Here is a 27,872-nt window from a genome sequence, read left to right on the forward strand (position 1 = left end):
CATAGTGATCTCTCCGGAATCCCCTCCGCCTCGCGGGGAGCATCGAACCCGTCCACTTCGCCCTAGTTTCCAAACCTAGGCGGGCTGGGCTCTCATTGGCTGTTGGCGAAGGTCATAGGGAGGGACGCTTCTTTGCGTTACTACTTGCACCGCCCCTTTCCCGGGTATGGCGAGAGTCTGTTCGTCGCCGGGATATGAAGAAGAGGCAATATGGCGTCCACGGAATCGGAGCACAAGAGACGGCGCCGCGAAGAAGCAGCAGAAGCGGCGGCAAAAGAAGAGGAAGGGTCTGAGGAGGAAGCGGGAAAGGAAGACGACGGAGACCGCTGGGTGGGCCCTTTACCTGGGGAGGCCGTGCAAGTGAAAAAGCGAAAAGGTAAGGGAGGAGCCTGAAAGGACGAGAAGTAGGGAGAATTTTCGGAGCCTGTCAGCCCTGGATAGGGTGATTTTTTAACACTGTGTGGTCCTGTGCATGTTTCCTTCGGAGCCTTTCTGTGTTCAGTGAGGTTTATGGCTAAGTAATGGTCTGTCGGACTGCAGACATGTAGGCTGATCATGTTCCTTGGTGGCGAGTTCAACTTGCGTTATAGACCTAAACATCCTGCTGACCAGTGTGCGGCACAGTGCTTGCTGTGGCACCTAGGTGGTCGTGATCTCTAAACAACTGTTCAGAGCTGCAGCTGTATGTGTCAGGACTCCTTTGTGCTCATGATGCTGCTAAGTTGATATGCTCTACATCGCATGACATCTCATAAGTGTGAAGCAGTTATGTACATGATGGTTGTGTATGCTTGCCTGGGAGTAAGTCCCATTGAAATCAGTGGGGCTTCGCAGTAAATGTAGTTTGAGTTAGGTTATATATAAATTGAGTTCTTGTATACTGGACAAATTTCCATTTTATGTACTGTAGTGGTTTGAATATTGGTATATGCATTTTTAGGTATTGCTGAACATTTTTTATGTATTGCTGAACATTTTTGAGATTTTAAAATCCTTATTCTATAAATCTTAAAATCTAAATTTTAACATTCACAGTTTCTGTTTTGCATGGTTATAGAGATATATGCTGTGTATGTACGTGGCTTTAGTTTTCATCATCATTTTACACCAAGTTTTCACTGAGGTGGAAGGCCTGAAAAAGAAATTTGCTTGGTTTGGTCTCTCTTAAATCAAGGTAATCTAAATAAAATGTTGAAATGGAATGTAATTTTTAGGATTTTTTTTAATTTATTCATAGTTCTTGAGTTTGAACATGTCTACCTGGATAATCTTCCCAGTGCTTCAATGTATGAGCGCAGTTATATGCACAGAGATGTCATCACACATGTAGTATGTACTAAGTAAGTCTTCTTTTTCCTTTTTAAAGAATTGTAGTAGAGGAGTGGGTGTCTGTTCCAGGAAGTACTTCTGATTTCTAGAGTGCTTCATAAGTGCACAGTGGCTGTCAGGTTGTATCTCAGCTCCAAGCTTTAGGACAGGTGTGGGGAACCATTGGCCGTCCAGACATTGCTTGAACCGATCAGCCCCAGCAAGCATGGCCAATGGCCAGGGATGATGGGAGTTACAATTCAACAACATCTGGACAGCCAGAGGTTCCACACATCTGCATTAGGAGGATGGCTGTTTCTTATCTTTGTTGCACTGAGGTTGCTTGGAGCACCCCTGAAATGCAGCACAACTGGGAGAACGACCCCAGCCATGCTCAGTTTTAAACTCACTAGGAGGACTCGAGACAATCCATGCTGTGATAAACTTTGGAGACTCTCCAGGTGGCCTTGTGAAGCTCAGTGTGAAATGGATGAGCACCTCTGAGGTTCAGCATGTCTTACATCTCTCCCTCTCTATGGGGATACGTATAGTCCTGGAGATTGCATGTTTCATTTGGCTTCCAAGAGTAACCAGAATCTCTGGACTCCTGTTTGGGTAATTAGAAGGTTGCTAGAGAAGTGGGGAGAGCTGTCAGGGAGTACTAAATTAGGATTTTATCTATGACTGGTATCCCTGGACACATGATACCAAGATGGCTTGGCTTTATGTCACACAGTATAAGTTAAGTTACGTTACAAGGAATAATTCTGTCTACTTCTAGTCACAAGCTTGCTACTAAGAAGTAGAAGAGTCTATAAGACACTCCCAGGCCGAATGGGAAAAAGCTTACATTAAGGCTGATCCAGAATTACATAAACAGGTTTTTATTGGTGTTCAGCTTCTGTCCTTTTGTCCTTAAATGGACCCAAGAAAACACAACATGTGATAAATCACCATTTACTCTTTTCTTGTGTTCCTATGAGACTCTGGGAGGAAGCTAGATCTCGGAAGCGGGCTTTTATTCAAAGAATAAGTTGAGCTCTCTATTACCCTGGTGATGGCTGCTGTGTCTGCAGTTTTCTTGCTGCTCTTGTTCTCTTGCACAAGGGATGGGGAATCTGTGGTCCCCCAGATGTTGTTGGATGACAGCTTCCACCATCCTGACCATTGCCATCCTGGTGGGGCTGATGGGAATTGAGAGTCCAACAACATCTGGAGGGCCACGGGTTCCTCATCCCTGTCCGAGACCCTTCCTCAGGAATTTGACCAGCTCCCCACATCCCAGCAAGCTCCTTCATCATGTTCATCTTTCAACTCTGTTAAACTAGTAAAACACAGAACTATTTGGCAGAACAGCATCTCCAGATCTAAGTCTGTGATTCTTTTGTAATATAAAACTTACACTCTTGCACCTGCAGGACTGATTTTGTAATAACAGCCAGTCATGATGGACATGTCAAATTCTGGAAGAAAGTAGAAGAAGGGATTGAATTTGTTAAACATTTTCGTAGCCATTTAGGTAAGTCACTGTGTTTGGTGTGGTTTTTTTTAATAGAATATATTCTGCCTTCATCATTTTCTCTGTGCCTTCAAAGCACTTATGGTATTAAATATGAACATCATAAAGCAAAATTGTGTGGTATGCAAGGAAGTGTTTAGATATTTGCCTGTTACGGTTTGTAAAATTTTATTGCACTTAATATCTATGACGCTGTAAACCTTTAACTTTTCCATTAAATGTGCTTCATAACACATTTTAAAAATCCATATCGTTGTTGGGTTCCAACAAAATTTGATCCTTTTTAGGATAATAATGTTTAAATAATGTTACTTGCCTTGTGTGATGAGCTTCTGTGAGATGCACCAGTAGGGTGGCCAGATGAACTCTAACCCCTGGAATCACGTCAAAAGCACTCCTGAAAACTGGCTTTTCATGACCACATTTGATGCCATACAGACAGCAGCGATCAGACCTCAAGACTGCAGAAGCCCTCTGTCCTTATGTGTTGTGATCTTTGGATCCCAACCTTAGAGGGCAATCTTGTGCTTGTCTATTCAGAAGTAAGTCCCACTGAGTCAAAAGGGACTTACGCTCAGATGTATGTGGAGATTGCATCTCTTTACTTGCAGCTTTAGTTTGTGACACAACCCCATCTGAAGCATTTATATGCTAATGTAGCAGATATGATTTGTTCAATAATTTCTTCAAATAGAATTTAGAAGTAGACTGTTTCCTTTGTTTTGCTCACAATAGGTGTTATTGAGAGCATTGCTGCTAGTTCAGAAGGGGCCTTATTCTGCTCTGTTGGGGATGATAAAGCAATGAAGGTTTTTGATGTGGTGAACTTTGATATGATCAACATGCTGAAACTTGGGTATGTCACTTTGCTTTTTGGTGGATTTCCTAATACTTTAGGATAATTTTGCTAAGTAAGAGGTAATATGATCAATTAGTTAACCTTTCCTAATTGACTCTTATATTGAAATAGATGAAATTAAAGATGGTATATTATTATAAGTTATGGGTTTATTTATCTAGTCATTTCATAGTGCACAAAGAACTGCAGCATGTCTAATTGCTGGCATACTTTCAGGAGAAGGAAAGAGTTGTATGTATGCATTTCAAGAAAGTACAGCAAAGACAAGGTTGTATTATATTGCATATAATTATGAAATGGGAGAGGCAAATTGATCAGAAAAGTGTAAAAACAAACTAGTACTCACTTTAAAGTTGCAATTATTTGTTGAATTCAGATTACTTTAAATAAGATATCAAGCAAAATGAACATTACTCTGCTTCTATAGCCTTAGAAGTGCTCCAAAGCGCATCCAGGGAGTATTGCATGAAAAAAGGGGTGCATGTGTAGAGGTGCCCATGCCAATTAAAGTGGCTAGGGAAATTAGTGAACTAAGAACATACTATATGATTGCCGAAGCCTGTGTCACAGTACATACATATGTATGGGCGAAGGTCCTTGGTACAGTATGTGTAAGGGGAAAAGTTTATATTCTGTCGTTCTGGTTTTTCTTTTTTTCTTTTTTTTTTAAAGGAAACTTTAAACAAACAAAAAAATACTGGTGATGCCATTGGCGTTAGCTACATCAGGGGGCAGTCCACTCTTGTGTACCAACATACCAGTTGAAAAGCAAAGCAACCAACTGACTTCAGTTGCAGTTTTAATTTCTAGTGGTGCATGGCTATGAAAGGTGATACACAGTATACATATATGGAGGGCTTGTATTGCTGAATCCATATCTGTCAGCGTGAACTGTCTTTTTAGATGCATGTAAAATGCAATTGAAAGTCTCTGAGTTTAGATTTCCAATGCACCCTAGTAACAATACTGTTCTCTCCAGTTAGGACTGATTCAAACGTTATAGCATGCTGGGGGGAAATGCACCAGATAGTGCCTTCATTTGAGGTTTATAATCTCTATAAGCTGCTCTATATTGGGAGTTTGCATTTAGTGCCATGAATATATAGTGTGGGGACATGCACAGGTAGCTCCTTGGGGCCATTTGAATCCTAACAGATGTCATTTGAAAGAGGAATCGTTGGCATAGATTTAAGGCTTACACCAGGCTGATTATTGCTGCCAAGTTTCTTGAGGCTAAGAATACAATATGTATATTTGTGTGCTTAATTGTGTGATCCTAAACATGCCTACTCAAAACTATCACTGAATTCAATGGGATTTGGTTACTAAGGCTGCAATCCAACGCATGTTTACTCAGAAGCGGGGTTGATTTGATTTAAATTCATAATTTAATCATGATTTATATTGCTTCTCTAAAGGACTCAGTTTTTATGGTTAAAATCACAAGTGATGAATATTCTATTCAATCATTTTTACTAGAAGTACATTATTATTTAGTATAATCTTAATACATATTTAGAGATGTAGGTTTCATTGGAAGATAGGTACACACGAAGCAATTTTTCTGAATTGTTTTCAGATTAATTTTCATCAAAAACTGGGGTGATAATTCGGTCATTTTAGTACTAAAGCAGAATGCATGTGTGAAGTCATTCAGGAGATGAACAAGCTCCAGCTGTTCAATTAATCATGATATTTTTCTCATGATGTGCCAGAATCCCAACACCAAACAGGCTTTTAAATTGTATTCATAGGAGAGTTTATTCTTCTGGTTTATTCTTCTGGTTAGTTTTCTTCTTCTGCAAACAACAACATTAACAAAACATGCTCATGGATTTTTGAATAGTTAATTATTTCAGTTTTTAGATAAATGTAAAGTTCTTTTAAAAAATAAAATTTAGGCAATTTCAACCAAGTCAACATGAGAAACTTTCCTGCTTTTTCAGTTCCCAACGTATTTCTCAATTTAAAATGAATGAGTCCAAAGGAAGAAAAAAATCTCTGTACACCTTCAGAAGAGGCTACTGCTGTTAAAAGCTGGATTACCACTTCAGTGGACTCTGTCTTGTTCAGATCTACTCCATCTCCCCAAATCCTCTATTTGTTGACCTCTGCTTTGCACAGAGAGACAGAGAGGGAGAATGCACTTCATGTACACCACCTGCAGAATAAGACTGATCAGGTTATCTCCCATCTCCATAAACGGCTGTTAACATATTCATAGAATATAATTAGAAGTTGTATAATTAGTATTCATGATGATATATTTGACCTTGGCTTTTTTTACTAATTGTTTTAAGAAATTTTTGAAATTTGATTTAAATTTTAAAAAATTAAAAATCCATTTTTTTTAATTATAATTTTTTTAAGTCATTGATTTTTATCAACTCTGCTCAGAAGTAAGCTCCATTGGGTTCAATGGGACTTACTCCCACATAAGTGTGTATTGAATTGCAGGCTATGTTCATTTAGGATTTTAGCATTTCGGCCCAATCCTGTGCAGTAATTCACTGAGAATTACCATCAAGTGAGTGTGCATAGGAATGCCCAATGTGACTTGGCAGAAAACTTCAATGAGCACAGTGGGATTTACTTCTGAGTAAAAATGCATAGGAATGGGTTGTAAGAATGGTTAGCACAATCCTAAACTGCCAAAAAAAAATATATCCCTTAAAGAACAGTTCATGCTGGACTGCATAGCTTCATGTAGGCTTAACAGAACAGCTTCATGAACTGAAAAAAAGAATAGAATTGCTCTACTAAATAGGAATTACTATAATATTCTTTATTAATGAAATCATCATCCTGTAGAAAATATGTGCTGCTTAAAGACCTTACTTAAGTTCAGAGAAATAGTTCAAAGTATTTTGGAGGAAACTCTCTGTATATTTGGCTTATTCTTAGCTTTTCTATTTATTTTGAATATTGAATTTAAGTATTTCATCTGAATATCATCCAAATCTAATTATTCTGCTTTATTCTAGCTACCACCCAGGACAGTGTGAATGGATATACTGCCCTGGAGATGCTATATCTTCAGTTGCAGCCTCTGAGAAGAGTAGTGGGAAAATATTCATATATGATGGTCGAGGAAATAATCAACCGCTTCACATTTTTTATAAGCTCCATACATGCCCTCTTACTCAGATACGACTGAACTCTGTCTATAAAGTCATAGTATCTTCTGACAAGTCTGGAATGATTGAATACTGGACTGGGCCACCCCATGAATACAAATTTCCCAAAAATGTGAATTGGGAATATAAAACAGACACTGATTTATATGAATTTGCTAAGTGTAAAGCATACCTAACCAGTATATGTTTCTCCCCTGAAGGCCAAAAAATGGCTACTATTGGTTCAGACAGAAAAGTCCGAATTTTCAGATTCTTGACTGGGAAACTTATGAGGGTCTTTGATGAATCTTTGAGTGTAAGTTGAATTTTCTTCAATATTCAGTTACTTGCCAGTACAGCTAATACTTTTTCATTCTTTCGCAGATGAGATACTTTCCATACATACATATATACAAATCTTCTATAAGAGGAACATTTTCAGCTTTATGTTGCAATATCTGTTTGATATTATTAGTATGCCAGTCAATTCATTCTTGTTTTAATTATACTTCTCAAAAAGAGTGTGTGCCACTAGGCTACAATAAAGATTCTGATAAAAATGGTTACCCAGAATTTAACAGTCAAGGAGGGGAAAATGTATTGTTGGAAGACTCTGCTATTGCTATAAGTGTTAACTGGATTACTATTAGTAACTTTTACTATTAATAACTTTTGTTGTATGTTATAATTAAATTTATTACTTTTAATTTGCTTCAACCCAAATTATTTAGCTGTCCAATTAGTATAACATTGTCAGATGCCACGTCCTATGTATGGGCTGCCAACAGTTCGCCATACATGTTGAAGTATGTATTTTAATTGTGTAAGAACATATGTAACAATCATATTTCACAAAATATTTTAGTATGGATAAACTAGCTGGTTAGCACATAATACTAAATCATGTTTTGTTTAGCCAAAGTGTGGCTCAGCAGACTAACCATGGTTTTTTTTCTGGCAACAAGCCATGATGTGAAGCCATGGTTTATTGTTGGTTTATAAACCATGCCTTGTTTAAACACTAGCTTGGTGTTATGTTTGAACCAAACAACCTTGTTTAATCATGGCTTGTTTGACTATCCCGCCACAAACACTTGCCAAGCTACAGAGGTAAGAGAGTTGGAAAACAAACTAAGCTTTGGAGAGATAAGTTGTAGCTTATTCATTCATCTGTGAGACGTGGTTTGAACAAATAATGGTTAAATCAAACCATGACTTAGAGTTATATGCAAACATAGCTTATGGGCGCATACTCAATTCCTCCTGCACATATAGAAACCTCATTGAAGATCATTTTTTACTCATGAGTAGTTGTGGAGTTGCCTTTATTGGTAATCCTAAAGTCATTTAGATAAAACTGCACTGAACTGCAACCAATGTAAATTCCTGCCACAAAAAGGATTTAGAATTTAGGTGTTATGTTGATGGACTATACTTATGGAATATATAACCTGCTATTCATTATATACTTTAATGTGGTTTACAGAAAAAATGAATGTAAATATGCAAAATTTAAACATAGTCAATCCAAGTTAAGTTACACACATATTATAGGTAGGTCTTTTATTTCTGTAGATGTTTACTGAGCTGCAGCAAATGAGACAACAGCTACCAGACATGGAATTTGGGCGGCGTATGGCTGTGGAGCGGGAATTGGAAAAAGTTGATGCTGTAAGGTTAATCAACATCATTTTTGATGAAACTGGACACTTTGTGCTGTATGGGACAATGTTGGGAATTAAGGTCATAAATGTGGAAACAAACCGGTAGGTCTTGCGCTTATTGTTTTACTTTAGCTGTAACTATTTTATTTTATCTAAGGATTTTCAAGAGAGAAGCACACAATTCATGTGCTCTTTAATTGCTTCAAATTTGTACACGATACAGTTAAATAGACTGGAGCTGGCATTACTACTTCCATTTGTGTTAGCTGATATGGTTACTGTCAGCTAATCTGCTGGTGTAATGTTTACCCATTTTTATTAGCTGTTGGGAATAATTGTTTTTTATAATAAGCTCTGATGTGCTTGTAGTTTGAACACAACTATGTATGTAAATGAATAGCTCTTTCCTCGTGAAAGGAACATAGATTTGATTTCCTGCTGATATTTTAGGAAATACTAACTTGGACAAACCCAGTTTGTAGTGGCCAACAGATAAATCATGGAGTTGATTTGAGACTGCAGCCAGACTGCTAACCTTGCTCTGCACTTTACAATAGAGGTTTTGACTTCAGTGTTGTAGCTCAGTGGTAGAGCATTTGCTTTGCTTACAGAAGATCCCAAGTTTGATTCCTGGCATATCCAAATAGGAGTGGGAAAGGCTGCTGCCTGAAAGCTTGGAGAGCTGTTGCCAATCATTATAGACAATACTGAACAAGCTGAACCAGTGATCTAACTTGGTATAAAGTAGCTTCCTGTGTAACCTAGCACTAAGTCAGCAGTTAAACTGTTAGATCTGGGATAGCCAATGGGCAGCTGCAGGCTGGATTCACCTCAGCTCTGTTTTATCTATTGCAGTTGTACTAAATCTCAGTCAAGATATAGTAAAGATTTACCCCCAGTTTCATTTGTAAGGAAAAATAAATTGTTTCAGAAGTTAGAAAAGAGGCAGTGCTTGTGTGTCTACTTGAATGTTGGCTCTCTTTAGATTTTGAATGTAATTATTAGGACCTGCAACAAAATGCCAAACCCTTTTGCAGATTACTGTATTCTGTTGTCTTTCTTCCCCACCCCTGACCCTTAGGATAGTATTCAACTAAATATTTGTGCTAGCACAAGGATTAGCTTTAGTGCAATGTGGCTTCCCTCCCCGCACCCCTGTCACCATACCCAAATCTGCTCTGGAGGGTTGGGGGAAACCTCAGATCAGATTTGGTGGGGCGCAGGGGAAGGAGAAGAGGAGAATATTCCATTGCACAAAGAGAAGTCCTTGCGCTAGCAGAACGTTCAACTTAATACTACTTTGAATCAGAGCTTGGAAAAGTTACTTTTTTTGAACTACAACTCCCATCAGCCTCAGCCAGCATGGCCACTGGATTGGGCTGATGGGAGCTGTAGTTCAAAAAAGTAACTTTTCCAAGCTCTGCTTTGAATGCAACCCTTAGTGTTCTATTGTTCAGTCCTCACCAGTCCTGCTGGTAGCTGGTGCCATTTGGCTACTCATTGCTCAGATAATGAGTTTGCTATTGATATATAATTAAACAACCAGCGGCCCCCAGATGTTGTTGAACTCCAACTCACCTTAGCCTGTATGGCCACTGGTTAGGGATGATGGGAGATGTGATCCAACATCTGGAGGGCCACCGGTTAGTCACCTCTGATACATAGGGTGCCTTGTTCATGTGTTCTGTGATGGTGAAGCTCTTACCGTAGTTGGTTTTTCTAACTGCTTCTGAGGGGTTTGGTTGTGCAGTACAATATATTTAAAGACTCCAGACCACTATCCAGGTGATAAGAGTAAGAATGGGGAAAAAAAGATGGTCTCCTCTTTCAGACTAAGACTGTGGGCATCCGTGTGGAAAGCAACTTAAAATAGTAATGTGTTGGTAGCACCTCCCTACAGTCTCTGTTAACACTTGTAAGGTGCTTGCCATGCGGATCAGCCCAACCATATAGAGATTCCATGTCCAGTGTCACTTTCCTGGTGGGTGTTGGAAGGAGACTACCCACATAACTTGCAGTTTTCCACATGGTAAAAGGATTCCAGATCATACATCTCGGGCCTGTAAGATGAGAACTGGTTCTTTAGAACTGCTTTCTGTTATGTTAAACCATTACTTTTTCATTATTCCATTGATGTTAACAGACTTTCAAATATGTTAATTAAGAAAATAATAGCCCTGCTGGATTGGATCGGTTCATCTAATATGTATTCTGCCCATACAGAAGCCAACCAGATGCCTATGGGAAGTCAATAAGAAGATAGTTGACATCTTTATGATGTGCTGGGGAAAAGCTGTTAAATATTGACTTCTGTAGCTAGCTCTGAATTAATCTAATCTTAAAGTTCATTGATATTCATCATATAAGTGACAAAGCTTTCAGAATACACAGTCAGACATTGTGCATCATCAGATTGTGCATCATCCTGATGAGCAAATTTGCAAATATATGATAGTGTAAATAATTAGAATGGAGGTAGGATGCTCTGCGATCATATTAATTCAAGAGTAGCAGATTACATACTGACTTTGAAATTTAATAATGGTGATTGTAAATTTTTATTTCCTGTGTGCAGATGTGTTAGAATCCTAGGCAAACAGGAAAACATCAGGGTTATGCAGCTAGCTCTGTTCCAGGGTGTAGCAAAGAAACACCGTGCTGCTGTTACAGCAGAGATGAAAGCATCTGAAAATCCTGTTCTCCAGAATATCCAAGCAGATCCAACAATAATCTGCACTGCCTTCAAAAAGAACAGATTTTATATGGTAGGTTTAAAACCAGGGTGGGAAATAGTTTTCTGCGGGCAGCTATCCAACCTCTAGGGGACCTCTTTGATAGGTGGATGACCTATCAATCATCTGATGGCACCAACCTCAAAGGAAAGAATTGAGAGAGCACCTGAAGTGTGCTCCCAATTTTCCCTATGAGTCCGGCCATCACAGCGGGTATTAGCTCCACCTATCGTGCGAAGGCAAGAATGTCTTTGAAGTCAAGACTAGGGGCGTCAGGCCCCTCCCACTCTCCAGTTCATTCTTGCCTTCGTACGAACAAGATTGGATCTTAAGCATAGCAAGTAGCTTTTAGCTAAGTTTTGCGTATTTGTTTGAAGTCCTTCCTTTCCCTGTTTGTGTTTAACTTTCCATTTAAGTTTGAGGGTTCCCTCAGAGACCGCGGCTGCGGTTCTCTACGTTTCTTGGCCAATTTTAAGTCTTTTATTTTTTGAGCCTTTATTTCAGCTTATCTCCTTACTTGTTTGAGGCTTGTTTGAGGGTTCCCTCAGAGACCGTGGCTGCGGTTCTCTTCGTTTCTGTCCGCTTTTTATTTAAGCTTATTTCCCTTACTTGTTTGAGGCTTGTTTGAGGGTCCCCTCAGAGACTGCGGTTCTCTTCGTTTTTGTCCGCTTTTGAGCTTTCCCCCTGGCTCTGTTGCATCCATCGGGAGCTCGCGGCTCTTTTTTTCCCCTCTGCTGGGCTGTCTCAAGCAGCGCTCTGAGGAGCTTTTGGAGAGACCGCGGCTGTGGTTCTCTCCCAGGTGGGAGCTTGTGGCTGCGGCTTCCTGCCCTCTCTTTCTCCCTCTCTCTCCGTGACTTTAATTTTCGCCGCGGAGAGTCCTTTACTCGGCGGCGACAGCGGCTTCCCTCCTGCTGCCTTTCCTGACACAGGCATCTCTCAGCAGTCTCCTTTTGGGGTTTTTTAGAGCCGCAAGTGCGACTAGACCCCGCGCCTCCTCCTGCGAGACTGTGCTGGGCAGCCCTTCCCCCAGTTCGTTACCAGTCGGCCGCCATTGCTTCTTCCCCCTCCGCCATTTTCGGATCATTTTTTCCCGCTCTTTTTTCCGGGCGCCATTTTTGTTGAATTCAAATTTCCCGCCTTTTTTGTTAACCCTTTATTAACCAACGGATACCTTCCCTGCAAGTTATCTGTATGTGTGTTGTATGTGTGTTGTAGACAGACTTACAGGGCTTCCTTACACACAAATTTACAGTGGCTGATTTGTATTAAATTTGAATTATATTCAGTACCATCAAGGCTGGAGCTTTAATATCAGTGGCTGACTTGTAATAAATTTGAATTATATTCAGTATTATCAAGGCTGGAGCTTTAATATCAGTGGCTGACTTGTACTAAATTTGAATTATATTCAGTATCATCAAGGCTGGAGCTTTAATATCAGTGGCTGCCTTGTACTAAATCTGAATTATATTCAGTATTATCAAGGCTGGAGCTTTAATATCAGTGGCTGACTTGTACTAAATCTGAACTATATTCAGTATTATCAAGGCTGGAGCTGACTTGTACTAAATCTGAATTATATTCAGTATTATCAAGGCTGGAGCTTTAATATCAGTGGCTGACTTGTACTAAATTTGAAGTATATTCAGTATCATCAAGGCTGGAGCTTTAATATTAGTGGCTGACTTGTACTAAATCTGTATTATATTCAGTATTATCAAGGCTGGAGCTTTAATATCTGTGCCTGACTTGTAATAAATCTGAATTATATTCAGTACATCCTGCCCCCTCTGTGGCCGTGTACCACGCCTGAAATCCAGCCTACAGCACTAATCTGAACTATATTTTGTACATCCTGCCCCCTCTGTGGCCGTGTACCAAGCCTAATATACAGCCTATATTACACAGCCTATATTGTTTTAACGCTGATACCACAGTGCATCCTGCCCCCTCTGTGGCCGTGCACTTAGCCATCTGCCAGTGTATCCTACCCCCTCTGTGGTCGTACACTGTGCCAGTTCGGGTCTTTACATCCTGCCCCCTCTGTGGCCGTGTACTGCACCCAAGTTAATATAAGATAGCAGAACAGCCAGGCATGTTGCAAGCAGCCAATATGATGCCAGATCAGCCAGGCATGTCACAAACAGCCCAGCCGCAACACTCTAAGGCGACTAAGCCTAAGCATGTTAAAGCAATGGCTAAGACAAAACATCTTTCAAGCCATAGCAAACCAGATCAGCCAGGCATGTCACAAACAGCCCAGCCGCAACACTCTAAGGCGCCTAAGCCTAAGCATGTTAAAGCAATGGCTAAGACAAAACATCTTTCAAGCCATAGCAAACCAAAGCGGCCACGCTATGCCTCTGTGCCAACCCCCACCACTACCACAGCAACTCAGGCACACATAAGCGATATACTTCATTCCCCTGCTGCTTCCTCTGACGAGGAAGATTTTGCTGGCTTCCACACTCAGCCTTCGCCTAACCAGCCTCCCTCCGTTTTACCGTCCCAAACATCTGCTCCAATAGCCACTCAGGCACAAACATCTACCACAACTGGGCTGCTGCCGTCCCCTGATTTCCTCTTCCAACTTCAAGCCATGCTGGCATTTTTCACCCAAATGCAGTCACCACCACAAGTTCCTGCCATACCCCAACTCAACATGGACCAACGTGCGTGTCATGAAGCTCATCCTTCCTGTTCACCTAACCCCTTTGATGTAGCCAGAGGCAGAGTTTTTGACAAAGCCTCGTATGCGGAGGAGTCATCCTTCACTGACCACGTTGAAGGAGATGACTGGAGCGAATATTCAGATCATGAGGAGGATACATCGTATCGCTTGTTTAATGCTTCAGACTATCAGCCCCTGGCACGCAGGGTAGTTAATACCCTTGGTCTCCACACTGCGCCTTCAACTTCCTCCACCCCAGCCATCAAAGGGGCCAAGGTTCTCAAATCCCTTGCACCTACTGAACATTACCTTCCGGTGCCGGACCCGATTGCCAAATTGGCCTCTGAAGAATGGGCTCACCCATTCCATTCTCGCCGCTTCAAGAACCTGGCTGACAGGTTTTACGCCCTAGCTCCGGACTTTGCCACCAAGTTAGACGTCCCTGGCATAGATGAACCAATCGCTCACCTCGTTTCACGTTCTCTCTTGCCCAGGGAAGGGGAATCCCAACTAAAGGACACTACTGAGCGACGAATAGACTTCGCCCTCCGCAAAAATCACGAGGCCACTGCCCTCTCCATGCGTGCCTCCGCTTCAGCCTCCATTTTCTCCAGAGCAGCTATGATGTGGCTAGATGATCTTCTAGAGGACACTAGCCCTGATCCTGTCGCCCTCAGAAGGTCACTGGTAAAGTTGCGTAAGACAGCATCTTTTGTGGCTGATGCCACCTTGGATACCACTCAATTGGGGGCACGAGCCATGACGGCTCAGATAGTCGCTCGACGAACCCTCTGGCTTCGCCACTGGCAAGCTGATTCAGCGGCCAGAATGAATCTGTCCAGGGCGGCCAGAATGAATCTGTCCAGGGCTCCTTACCCCGGATCGTTACTCTTCAGCGAGGAAGCTCTAAAGGCAGTGCTGGTTAATCCCAAAGACAAACCGGTTCTGGCCACTGTCCAGAACATCGACAACAGGCCTTTCAGGCGATCTCCTTCCTTCCGTACTAACCAGCCCTTTCGAGGAATGCGGCCAGGAGGACGAGGCCGCAACTTCAGATCCTATGACCCCAATTCATTCAGGGGCTCCTGGAACCGACGCTTCCAGGGCAGAGACCTACGGCTGGCTTGTCAACTTCGACAAAAGCCATCTCCAACCAACTCAACACCTACTACATCTAGGGGCAATGTTGGACACCCTGCAGGCAATGGTATTCCTGGCTCCAGATCGCATCACTGCCATCACAAGCATCGCAAGGTCCCTCATGCACCAAACATCAGCAGACGTCATGCTTCTAGCCAGGGCGCTCGGAATGTTCATTTCTACAATCCATATTGTGCCATGGGCTCGAGCCCACACTCGGCATCTTCAATGGATTCTACTGCCCTTTCAACAGGACATTGCCAGCTCCAACCATCGCAAAGTTCACTTGACCCCTGCGCTGCGCCTATCATTCCGCTGGTGGATGAGATCCCAACACCTCTCCAAGGGCACGCCGTTCAGACAACCACACAGAACTGTTGTAACCACAGATGCCAGTCTCATCGGCTGGGGAGCCCACTGTAACTCCCAGTACGTTCAGGGGGTTTGGTCCACCACAGAGCAGACTCAAAACATCAACTGGCTGGAGCTAAAGGCTGTACATTTAGCTCTACTTCATTTTCAGTCTCTGTTCCCTTTGGACCATGTCCTCATTCGAACGGACAACACCTGTGTAAAATCACATTTGAACAGACAGGGGGGCACCAGGTCTCGTCCTCTGCAGGACCTAGCCTCCCTCATCTTTGTCTGGGCAGAACATCATCTACAATCCCTGAAAGGAGAACATCTCAGAGGGATTTGGAATGTGACAGCAGACTGGCTCAGCAGACAACAGGTTTTTCTGGGGGAATGGAAATTTCACCCAGCCATTTTCCATCATCTTCAGAGTCGGTTCGGCGAATACTCAATCGACCTGTTTGCTTCCAGTCGCAATTGCCAACTTCCCAGGTACTTTGCCTGATACCTGGATTCAACAGCGGAAGCAATAGATGCTCTGACAATACCGTGGCCAGACGGTCTCTTGTACGTCTTTCCTCCAATACCATTGTTAGCCAAAACCTTAAGGAAGGCGCGAACCGAGAGGGCACAGCTGGTTCTGATAGCACCATTTTGGCCACGCTGACCGTGGTTCTCAGATCTTCTGGCAATGCCAATGATGGAGCCTTGGACACTTCCAGTCAGGCCAGACCTCCTATCCCAGGGTCCAGTATGGCACCAGGACCCTACTTTGCTCAATCTAACAGCGTGGCGTTTGAACGGGGACATTTGAGGTTAGCTGGCCTGTCTGACGCTGTGATTGATATTATTTTGGCCTCGAGAAGACCATCTACCACTCGTATTTATCAACATACTTGGGTGGCTTCCTCCAAGTGGTGCCAGTTCCACCACCACGATCCCTCCCAGGCCACCATGCAACAGGTGCTGCAATATCTCCATAGCGGCTTTATGATGGGACTTAGACCCAACACTCTACGCCGACATGCGTCCACTCTGTCGTCCATTCTCTCAGTGTCCTCTACTGGAGCTTCTATTTCCTCACATCCGTTCATCAAACGTTTTTTGAGGGGAGTCGCCCTATGCTCTCCGGCTGTTGTCCATCGGTTTCCCTCATGGAGTTTGCCGAAAGTTCTGCAGGCCTTGCAACGCCCTCCGTTTGAACCCATCAGGACTGTGCCCCTCCGTATACTGTCCTTCAAGGTTTTGTTCCTGATCGCAATCACATCTGCCAGACGTGTTTCGGAGTTGGGCGCATTGTCTTCTGCTCGACACCTCTGCGTCTTCCATAAGGACTCTGTTGTGCTGAAGACTGATCCTTCCTTCCGTCCCAAGGTTGATTCGGTTTTTCATTGCAACCAGGACGTTGTTTTGCCTTCCTTTTGCCCGAATCCTACCCATCCTCTCGAGAAGGCTTGGCATTCGCTAGATGTCCGGAGGCTCTCAAGACCTACCTGTCTAGGACCCAAGAGATTTGACGAACGGAGTCTCTGTTTGTATCCTTTCATCCAAGGTCTATGGGACATAAAGTATCCAATTCTACCTTATCCCGTTGGTTAAGGGCATGTATTACTTTAGCATATGAGTCTCTGAAGTTGTCAGTTCCAGCTAGTATAACGGCTCATTCTACCAGGTCAGCTGCCACTTCGGCTGCTTTTGCCACTAATGCTCCTGTTGCCGATATTTGTAGGGCTGCAGTCTGGTCTACCCCACACTCGTTTATAAGGCATTATAAAATTGATCGCTATGCCTCTGCTGACGCTTCTTTTGGCAGATGAGTGTTGCAACAGGTTCTTAATCAGGACTAGCATGTGGTCCCACCCTGTATGGGCTGCTCTGGTACATCCCGCTGTGATGGCCGGACTCATAGGGAAAATGGACCATTGGTCTCACCTGAAGGGTGATTTTCCTATGAGGACGGACGTCACGACCCTCCCAGTTGGAGGATGACTATATATTTTCTAATGTGTTATATATTACTGTTACGCTATTATATTTAAATTTAAGAGTGAAGTCAAGACTTCTAGTTCTGTTATACCGCTATGTTGGAGTCATGTTACTATGCATGGTACTATTGTGTTATTTTCCTGCTGCCAGGCCTGTTGGCCTTGTTCTTGTATTTTTAGATATTTCTCCTTAGACTCGCTGCGAATGAACTGGAGAGTGGGAGGGGCCTGACGCCCCTAGTCTTGACTTCAAAGACATTCTTGCCTTCGCACGATAGGTGGAGCTAATACCCGCTGTGATGTCCGTACTCATAGGAAAATCACCCTTCAGGTGAGACCAATGGTCCATTCTTTCCTTTCTTCCTTTGAACTCAAGCCTGGCTGCAAAAGAAGGTCTGTGCCAAAAAGTGAGGCTTGCAGGCTGCATTTTTGGCAGGGATTGGTTGCACCACAGTTTCCAGTCGGGAACTCTCCTAGTGCAGCTGATCTCAGCAGAGCTCGCTGACGAGACTGTCAGCAAGCCCTGGTTGCCATGGAACATTCAGGAGTGCACTTTTAAGGCTCCCAAATGTTCCTTGCAGCTCTGCCTTTGTCTGTCCAACACCTGATGTCATGTGGTTTGGGGAAAATAGCCTTGTGGGTCAAATTAGCTACAATTTATTTTATCATAAGGAAGAGTTAGCTTTTTCCCCATAGAGAATTTCTCTATTCCTTTTCTATAGCTTTGATTTCAAACTGTTAACCATATCTTACAGCTTTGTCCCAGTTCTAACATGATTTTTTGTATACGCGTGCAATTTTACTTCCGTGATGGTACTTCCATAAAACAAATTAGGGAAGTGTCCTGGTGAGTATTTCGTTATGAGAACTCCACTTGATATTTATATCATTGCAAAAGCTTCACAGAGCTGTGTCCTGTAGGCAAGTGAGAGGCTTTCTTAGGTCAATGGCCATCCCATTGCTGGATCTCATCTTTTAGTTATTTATGCTGTTTTTTCAGTTTCTACTTGATCACTTTCCCCTTCATCTTTTTTCCCCAAGCTAAAGTATTTTAACATCTTACGCCCTTTCTTAACAAGGAAGACGCTTCATTTCTATTCCTAGTCACTATTTGGCTGATTTTGTACCTTATATCCTTTGTGTGATAAGGCAAGCATAATTTTTAATGTGGTTGCACCACAGACTTGTACATGACTTCATGATAGTTCCTCTTTTTTTAATGCTCTTCCTAATAATTCCTAACATTTCATTTTTGTCTTTTGCTCCCACACCACACTGTGCTGACATTTGCAGGAAGCGTTCTGTTATGACCCCAAGATCTCTTCTGTAGATGGTTATAATCAATTTAAGAGCTGCCACCAGGGACCATCCTTTCTAAGTGTAGGGAAAAGAATGAGACAAGTCCATGTTGGTTAAAGTCCTGCTAGAATACTGTGTTTAGTTGTTAGCACTATAATTAAAAATGCAGTAGAAACCTGCAAAGATGATACAAGGGCTGTAAGACAAGGCTAAAGATACTAGATAAGTTTAGCCCACAAAAAAACCTTTTTTTGTAGGGACAGATATGTTGACAGTCTTCAAATATTTTTTAAAAGATGTCAAAGGGCACTCCTTTCCACTTGGCATAAGACCAGAAGCAGTTGGCAAAATACATGGAGGCAGGAATTCTTTCAGTTCAGCAACAGAATAAGCTGTCTTGAGAGTTTGTAGATAGGCACGTGTCACTAGGTATGCTTTAGGAACAGCATATCTTTGGGACTACAGTGTATGATACAGCATACCTTCCAATTGTGTCAATCTAACATAAAGAGAGGGAAACAAGGATGCTATTGTCTTGTCCTTCAGTTTACCAAACGTGAACCAGAAGACACCAAGAGTGCAGATTCTGACAGAGATGTATTTAATGAGAAGCCATCTAAAGAAGAGGTCATGGCAGCCACTCAAGCTGAAGGACCCAAACGAGTTTCTGATAGTGCCATTATCCACACAAGCATGGGAGATATTCATGTCAAGCTCTTCCCTGTTGAGTATGTATATAAGTACTTCTCCATTTTATGTTTTGTTAAAATATTTTCTGTGACCACTGAACTATCTAGAGCTACTGCTGGACCAAGCACTGATGTAGCTGATAGATCTGCACCTATTCCCTTTGTTTGCTTTTGTTCCATTCCCTCATCTCTATAGTACCACCACTTTTGCTCTGCTGTAGCATTCTTTATTAAAAAGATGTACATAAAAGATATCATTACATCTTTTTTCAGCTGGAACGCACACTCCTTTGTACATAAACTTTTCTAGTGTGAGGTGATCTAAACCAGACTTCTCAGGGACTTGCATCTGCTGCTGCTGCCTCCTGCACTGTGAAACAAGAAGGCAATGTTAATTTGTAGTATGCAAATGGATCCAAAGAGTGTGATAATGAACTAAGAGCTGTCTTCCTGCTGAGTGATCAGCCAAGTGATCATAGTTCTTTATGGATAGATACAATTGTAATTAAGTTTAACTTTTTTTAAAAAAAAGATGTTTTTAAAGCTTTTTAAAAAGATGTTTTTAAGGTTGTTTTGTTTTAATGTATTTTAAGGTCTTTTTATGATGTTTTGATGTGTTTTTAGCGCTCTTGTTTGCCGCCCTGGGCTTCTGCTGGGAGGAAGGGCGGGATATAAATCAAATAATAAATAAATAAAATAAATAAGTGCTTAATTTCACTATAGCATCTACAAAAACAGGCTAATTCAAGACATTAACCTATTACAATGCATGAAGTGTTACACTGACATCTAATACTTCCAATTCCAGGTGCCCCAAAACAGTGGAAAACTTCTGCGTACATAGCAGGAATGGTTACTACAATGGCCACACCTTTCACCGCATCATCAAGGTAACTGGTGACTAATCCTCTTTAGTGTTTGTAACAATGTTTTCCTCTTTTCAGACCACTGACATTGCCTTGTTGAGATCTTTAGATATATGGGGCTGCAATATACAATATTTGACTTTTCCTGTTTCTGAATGTGCACGTTACTTGGGATATTTTATTATTAAGACCTATCCATGAATTTTGCATTTTGAAGGATTCTGTGTAGAATTTCCTAACTGTAGCCATAGCATATCAGTCAATGGGATGTAATAGTGCCACCAACAAAGATACTGCTACAGATTCATTGCTTTCTCCTTCACAACCCATCTGGTGGTGGTGGAGTGAGTGAATTAGTGTGCATGCATGTACTGTGAGTTAGACATCTTGTGTTTCTTCAAAGACAGCATAAAATTTAGCTTCCAAGTGCCAGTCACCAGCACTGCAGCTAGTCTAGAAAATAGGGACTCTCTGAAGCTAAGACTCTCTCCCATCACACAACTCAAGATCTTGGAACAGCATCTTATGATTTAGACATGGCAATTTGTGATAATTTCAACAGGAGGGTCTCTCTGTTCTCCTCTGCCTTCCAGTATGTGGTATACCTTATTTCACCGAGCTCTGGGAGTGAGGAAGCCCTGTATACTGACCAAGGCAAACTCATCTCCTTCCGCTAGCAGTATTCTCAACCTTTTATTTATTTATTTATTTATTTATTAAATTTATATACCGCCCGACTAGCAATAGCTCTCTGGGCGGTGAACATAAAATAGCATAAAAATACAATGAATAACAAAATAATACTAAAATACAATCATCAATCCAATACAATAAACATTTTAAAAAGTAAATCAGTGTAACTTAAAATGCTTCAGAGAATAGGAAGGTTTTGACTTGGCGCCGGAAGGAGAGCAGAGTCGGCGCCAGGCGTACTTCCTCGGGGAGACTGTTCCATAGTTCGGGGGCCACCACTGAGAAGGCCCTAGATCTTGTCATCACCCTCCGGGCCTCCCTGTGAGTTGGAACCCGGAGGAGGGCCTTCGTAGCAGAACGTAGTGCATGGGCCGGTTCATATCGGAAGAGGCGTTCCGCAAGGTATCGTGGTCCTGCACCGTATAAGGCTTTATAGGTTAATACCAACACTTTGAATCTAGCCTGGAAACATATTGGCAACCAGTGCAAGCTGGCCAGAACAGGTGTTATATGCTCGGACCGCTTGGTCCTTGTCAGCAATCTGGCCGCCGCATTTTGCACTAGTTGTAGCTTCCGAACTGTCTTCAAAGGTAGCCCTACGTAAAGCGCATTACAGTAATCTAAACGTGAGGTTACCAGAGCATGTACCACTGATGTAAGGTCCTCTTTACTCAAATAGGGACGTAGCTGGGCTACCAACCGAAGTTGGTAAAACGCATTCCTAACCACCGAGGCTACTTGAGCCTCAAGTGAGAGGGAAGAGTCTAAAAAGACTCCCAGACTACGAACCCGGTCCTTTAGGGGGAGTGTAACCCCATCCAGGACAGGGTATATATCCACCATCCGATCAGAGAACCCGTCCACCAACAGCATCTCGGTCTTGTCTGGATTGAGCTTCAGTTTGTTAACTCTCATCAGTCCATTGTCGCGGCCAGGCAACGGTTCAGCAAATCGACAGCCTCACCTGAAGAAGATGAAAAGGAGAAGTAGAGCTGCGTGTCATCAGCATACTGATGACAACGCACTCCAAAACTCCTGATGACCTCTCCCAACGGCTTCATGTAGATATTAAAAAGCAGGGGGGACAAAACTGATCCCTGCGGGACCCCATATTTGATAGGGACCCTGTCAGTCCTCCACTTTTGGCTTGTAGTTTTATTGTTACAAAGTCTTTGTCATGAAAAAGCCCTCAATGGCACACACTGCACTAAAACATTGTAAATATTCTTGCTACTGATATAAAACCTTTTAACTCATTTTCAGTGAACATTGAACTTGCCACATGACAGATCTGAAGGCAATTTTCTTGATACATTCTGATAATTAGTGCTGTGGTTCATATTTGGGACCACAGTTCTAGTTTGTTTGTTTGTTTGTTAGTTTGTGAACTACCACATCCTATGAGAGAACGTCTGAAAGATCCCTTGTCCAGCTACCTTCTACACTGATAGATGGGACCAAACGGAGATAATCATGTTCAAGATTTTCATTTTTTAAAAAACGTTTCAGCTGCATATATCTTGCTCTAATAAAGAGGCAGGCTGCTTTTTAGTTTTAAAATTTACACTGAAAAGTTGTTTGCTTCTTTAGCATATAATGGAAACCTAAAACAAGCTTGATTTTGTAAACTTTCGTACTATTTCTGTCACAGACCACAATGTAAGTGCCATTGCCTAATCCAAAGCGCTTGCCAAAGTGATTTAGGAAGTACAATGGGTTTAAGGATTTGCATGCATTCCTCTTGAACTTTAGTTGCCAATTTGGAAGCCATTGAGGAAATGCTGATGGGATTAAAGGAACAGTAATAGAACGCCAAATAAACGTACTAGCAAAATGCCAAGGATCAGAGCAAAATGAGAGCATTTGTATACTACTTAAGCTTTCCCTCTGGTTATAAACTGCTAATTCAGCTAAATGTTAAAGAATAATTTTAATAATATTATAGTTATTAAGTGGCCATGCTTCGAATACTCTGTACTATTCAGGTTGCCCTATCTCAAAAACGTTATCATAGAGCTGGAAAAGGACAACTAAATGGATATTGTTGGACCATCTTTTCTGTGAGAAAGGCTATGACATTTGGGATGCTTTAGTTTGAAAAGATAATTAAGGGAGACGGTATAGATGTGTATAAAATTATGCAAGATCATGCAATCATAGAATAGTAGAGTTGGAAGGGGCCTACAAGGCCATCGAGTCCCACCCCCTGCTCAATGCAGGAATCCAAATCAAAGCATTCCCAAGAGATGGCTGTCCAGCTGCCTCTTAAATGCCTCTAGTGTCGGAGAGCCCACTACCTCTCTAGGTAATTGGTTCCATTGTTGTATGGCTCTAACAGTTGGGAAGTTTTTCCTGATGTCCAGTCGAAATCTGGCTTTCTGCAACTTGAGCCCATTATTCCATATCCTGCACTCTGGGATGATCAAGAAGAGATCCCGGCCTTCGTCTGTGTGGCAGCCTTTCATGTACTTGGAGACTGCTATCATATCTCCCCTCAGTCTTCTCTTCTCCAGGCTAAACATGCCCAGTTCTTTCATTCTCTCCTCACAGGGCTTTGTTTCTGGTCCCCTGATCATCTTTGTTGCGCTTCTCTGAACCCGTTCCAGTTTGTCTGCATCCTTCTTGAAGTGTGGAGACCAGAACTGGACGCAGTATTCAAAATGAGGCCTAACCAGTGCTGAATAGAGGGGAACTAGTACTTCACGTGATTTGGAAACTATACTTCTGTTAATGCAGCCTAATACAGCATTTGCCTTTTTTGCAGCCACATCTCACTGTTGGCTCATATTCAGCTTGTGATCAACGACAATTCCGAGATCCTTCTCACATGTCGTAATAGATACAGTGCTAGAGGTTTTTCTCCCTCTTTGGTAATACCAGAATTTGGCATCATTTAGTGAAATGTATTCATGGTTGATTCAAGTGGGACACAAGAAAGTACTTCACATACTGCATAATTAATTTATGAAATTTGCTACAACAAGATCTGGATGTGGCTCTAGGTTAAATGGCTTTAAAAGGGGATTGCACAATTATAGAGGATAAGGCTGTGTATACGGCTGCTAGTCATGATGGCAACATGGTACTTTCTAGTTCAAAGGCTATGTTTCTGTATGTTTCTGAATATCAGTTCAGGGGAACAAGAGCAAGAGAGGACTATTGTCTTCAAACACTGCTTGTAGGCTTCCTGGAAGCATTTGTTTGGCTACTATGGTGAGCATCTTGTTGGACTAGTTCAGATCCAGTGGGACTGCTCTTATGTCCTTAAGTTGTGAGTGTTTATTTCCAATACAGGGCTTCATGATTCAAACTGGAGATCCTACTGGCACTGGAATGGGAGGTGAAAGTATCTGGGGAGGAGAATTTGAGGATGAGTTCCACTCAACTTTACGACATGACAGGCCCTACACACTCAGTATGGCTAATGCAGGACCAAATACCAATGGCTCACAGTTTTTCATAACAGTAGTACCAACTGTAAGTAAAATGTCAGGTGTTTGTCAGTAGTCATGGATTACCTCTCTGTTAGTAGAAAGGGTTTTGAGGCTGTTGGTGGTTAGAACTGGAACTGAAAAGGAATTCAATTGCGTCAACAGTCAGGATGGGGATGCCTGTGGCCCTCCAGATATTGTTGAACTAGAACTGCCATCATCCCAGATCATTTGCCATGCAAGCCATGTAACAGGAGTTGTAGTCCAATAACAACTGAAAAGCCTCAGGCTTTCCATCCCTAGTCTACTGGTTGGGTATAGTGGAAGGAGCATAAGAAGGCCACCATATTACATTAGCTGTGTAAAAGCATTTTTGTTACGCTTCTATACTTCCCCAAACAACAGAAGAGGAGGTACACATGTTTCTGGATTCTACCGTTTAAATTGCAAATAGGGGCACCCTGACTGAATGCTTGTCGAGAAACCCATACGTTGCTGCCCTTGATAGGCAGTTAAAATTTGTGTTGCTATATGCTCTGCCCATTTTTCAACTTAGTAGTGGGGCAATGTCTCCTCTGATGTGGAAATGAGCTTTGAAACACTCAGAAGCAGTGAGTTTGGCTGCCTTGGGTTGCCTCCAAAGCTTGCCTCAACTAAAGGAATGAGTCTCTACCCTTCTCTCAGGCTTGTCAGAACAGTGAGGAGGCATATCCCTTGCACTTGCACTGAGCTTCAGAGGGTATGCAAAAACTGCAAGAAGTAAAGCGTGTCAGCACACCTCTGAAACCAGTGCAAAATCAGATGCAAGCTATTCCCCATAGCTTGCTTTGGCAAGCACTTTCCTTCACAGACACGGACTGAAAAGTCCAGTGGAGGAGTAGTGCTGTATGATGCAGCTCTAATCCAAGTTCTTTTTTAAAACATATATATCACACCCTTTCCCTAAGACACTCGAGATAGCATATCTATGGATTTAGTCTTCCTGCTACCACATCAGGTAGCCTACATCTGAAAGATGGTGATTGGCCCAAGGTCGTGAACCATCAACTTCATGGCCAAGTTGAGATTTGAAAGCATGGCTTCCTGAGCCAAGTCCAACACCCTATCTCCACTGCTGGGTAGGCCCCATCCCCTTATGACGTACATCCAGTGTTTCTGGGCAGAAAAATTCCTAGATGGAGGCTTGTTCCTCTTGGCTCATCACATCAGCTGTGGCAGGAACACCAGAAACATGGTGAGAGGTTTTATCATCACAACTCCTATCCAGGTCCTCTCTTGGCCGCCTCCATCAAGAGATAACTGATTTTATTGTAGTCTGTTATATGCTGCCTTATGAACCACTAGACTGAAAAGGGGGATACACATCTTCAGATAGCTTAAATTATCTATTTATGAGAAAGAAGCAGGATTTAGTTCTCCTTTCCCACCTAATGATCAACTTTTCTGAAACCTAATGTGTGCGGCTTGGGCTTCATGATGCACAAAAACTCAGACTCTACCAGTTTTGTGTGCATGGTTCACTAACCAACTTGGAATGTGCTTGAAGAAGCCTGCTTTCATGCACACGTAGCCTTATGGATTGGAGAGAGTACAAAAGTCAGCTTGCTGCAAGCAAACAAGCATCAGTGTAATGTTTAATTTTTTGTAAAGATTACATCAATGATAGTTTACATGACACAGTTGTCAGTGCTGCAGCTTGTGATTAAATAATTTTCTCTTTTCCTTTGTGTTAATGACCTTGTACAGCCATGGCTGGACAACAAGCACAGTGTGTTTGGAAGAGTATCTAAAGGAATGGAAGTCGTTCAGAGAATTTCAAATGTGAAAGTCAATCCAAAAACTGACAAACCCTATGAAGATGTCAGCATTATTAATATCACAGTGAAATGAAATGGGTTTTTAAAGAAACCTCATGGTAGAGGGACTTGAGCACAATGCATATAGCATCTTAATATTTCTGCTGTGGAAAGGCTGATACCTGTTCTGAAACTTGTGTCTGAGGTGCTCTCAACTGTATATTTTTTTAAAAAAAGATTTATATATAAAAAAATAAAAGTCAACCATGTTAGAAAAAAGTTTGTGTTTATATATTGCATTGATTTCTAGTCTGAAAAAACATTTCAGCTCTGCAAGTATTTCTAACCCAACATTAGAATATATACACGTCTTCCAATTCATAGAGCCTCAAAAACAGGAGTATTGCTCCTAAGGTCTTGAAGTCAGTATTGGCAATTGCACAATATAGAATGCTGTTTTGTCAAAACAAAACAGGTAGCTATTAGCATCACCGGCCATATTCTTTTTCCCTACTTGTAACCATCCAGTGGTCCAGATATCTCATCCCCTGGGAGACAGGCTCTTTCAAAGAAAGGTAAAGCGGGAGCTAGACTAGGAGACACTTGCCACTTCACTGATATAGTTTTGTATATATGTCTCTAATCAGGAACAAAAGCTGCTTTGAAATGTTAAATACTGAAGCATCTTCTCATCAAGTGGTCATCCTGGTAGGTGACTTCAATGGCATCTTAAATGAAAAATTGGTAGATAGAACAGATGCACACTATTACCTAATGCATTTCAAGTTTGTTTAAACAACATGTTTACTGATGCTTGGTGTAAAACACCCTACAAAAAACAAATTGTTTTAGGATTTTTAATTTTTTTGGTATTCTGGTCTAGGATTGTACTAGATCATGCCGGGAGAAAGTTGTGCAATGTGTCGTTGCCCTTTTTGGCTTATTAAAGCTTGCCGAGTGGATCCAGGGTGATCAATGTGCCTTTGCAGGAGGGAGTGGTCCCAGATGCCCTGAAAGAGGCAATGATCTGACCGCTCCTGAAAAAGCCTACTCTGGACCCATTGGTTTGTGACAACTAGTGCCCAGTTGCAAATACCCCTTTTTAGGGAATGTGATAGAAGGGATTGGGGTGCAGGAATTGCAAGTACACTTGGATTAAACAGATTACCTTGATCCTTTCCAACCTGGGTTCAGGCCTGGCTATGGGACTGAATTGGCCTGAGAAGCCCTGATGGATGACCTTTACCAGGAGGACAGGAAGTACGACTCTTGTTCTTACTTGATCTCTCAGCAGCTTTTTGATTGATTACAATATCCTGAGTTGACTTGGTGAGATGGGTATCAAAGGCACTGTTTTACAGTGGTTCCGATCCTATCTCCAGGGTTGGTTTCAAATAATAGCATTGGGTGATTGTCTCTTGGCCCCCTGGCAGTTGTGCTGTGAGGTACCACAGGGTATCATCTTGTCCCCAATGCTCTATACGAAGCTGTTGGGAGCGGCCATTAGAAGATTTGGGGCAAAGTGTCAGCAGTACGCTAATGATACCCAAGTCCTTTTTTCAGTAACATTCAAAGTGAGAGAGGCTGTGCAAGCCCTGGGACCAGTGCCTGATAGTGGGTTGGATGAGGGCCAATAAACTGACACTGAATCCTAGCAAGATGGAGGTGCTGCAGATAGGTGGTTCCTGCTTTTGATGGGATCATACTACCTCTAAAAGAGCAAGTTTGTAGTCTGGAGGTGCTCCTGCAT

At 42.0% G+C, this 27,872-nt stretch overlaps 2 protein-coding genes across 3 annotated transcripts in view; one reads left to right on the forward strand and one right to left on the reverse strand.

Moving 5' to 3' along the window:
* The window catches only part of CENPK (centromere protein K), a 34,496-nt gene extending 34,152 nt beyond the window's left edge, over nt 1-344 (reverse strand). For both annotated transcript variants that reach the window (XM_061619249.1, XM_061619242.1), the window contains exon 1: nt 1-344. Coding sequence is in view for 1 of the 2 variants with exons in the window: in XM_061619242.1 (XP_061475226.1) it covers nt 1-3 (3 nt within the window). In the remaining variant the exon portion in view is untranslated.
* On the forward strand, nt 127-26,401 carry PPWD1 (peptidylprolyl isomerase domain and WD repeat containing 1). The gene is made up of 11 exons (XM_061619228.1): nt 127-376; nt 1,238-1,340; nt 2,727-2,827; nt 3,563-3,683; nt 6,671-7,118; nt 8,378-8,568; nt 11,042-11,231; nt 19,194-19,375; nt 20,145-20,226; nt 24,190-24,372; nt 26,073-26,401. Exons 1-11 carry the CDS (start codon nt 211-213, stop codon nt 26,214-26,216), a joined length of 1,911 nt encoding a protein of 636 aa, XP_061475212.1. The 5' UTR covers nt 127-210; the 3' UTR covers nt 26,217-26,401.
* Nucleotides 26,402-27,872: the final 1,471 nt, after the last annotated feature.

This window comes from Rhineura floridana, chromosome 1 (assembly GCF_030035675.1).
Source record: "Rhineura floridana isolate rRhiFlo1 chromosome 1, rRhiFlo1.hap2, whole genome shotgun sequence".
In the NCBI taxonomy this organism is placed as follows: Eukaryota; Metazoa; Chordata; class Lepidosauria; order Squamata; family Rhineuridae; genus Rhineura; species Rhineura floridana.

What these genes read in the sequence shown, in the direction of transcription:
- PPWD1 (XM_061619228.1), top strand. Translation starts at nt 211, where the DNA reads ATGGCGTCCACGGAATCGGAGCACAAGAGACGGCGCCGCGAAGAAGCA. An exon ending in ACACATGTAGTATGTACTAA is followed by an intron (nt 1,341 to 2,726) that starts GTAAGTCTTCTT and finishes TTGCACCTGCAG; the next exon opens with GACTGATTTTGTAATAACAG. An exon ending in TCTTTGATGAATCTTTGAGT is followed by an intron (nt 7,119 to 8,377) that starts GTAAGTTGAATT and finishes TTATTTCTGTAG; the next exon opens with ATGTTTACTGAGCTGCAGCA.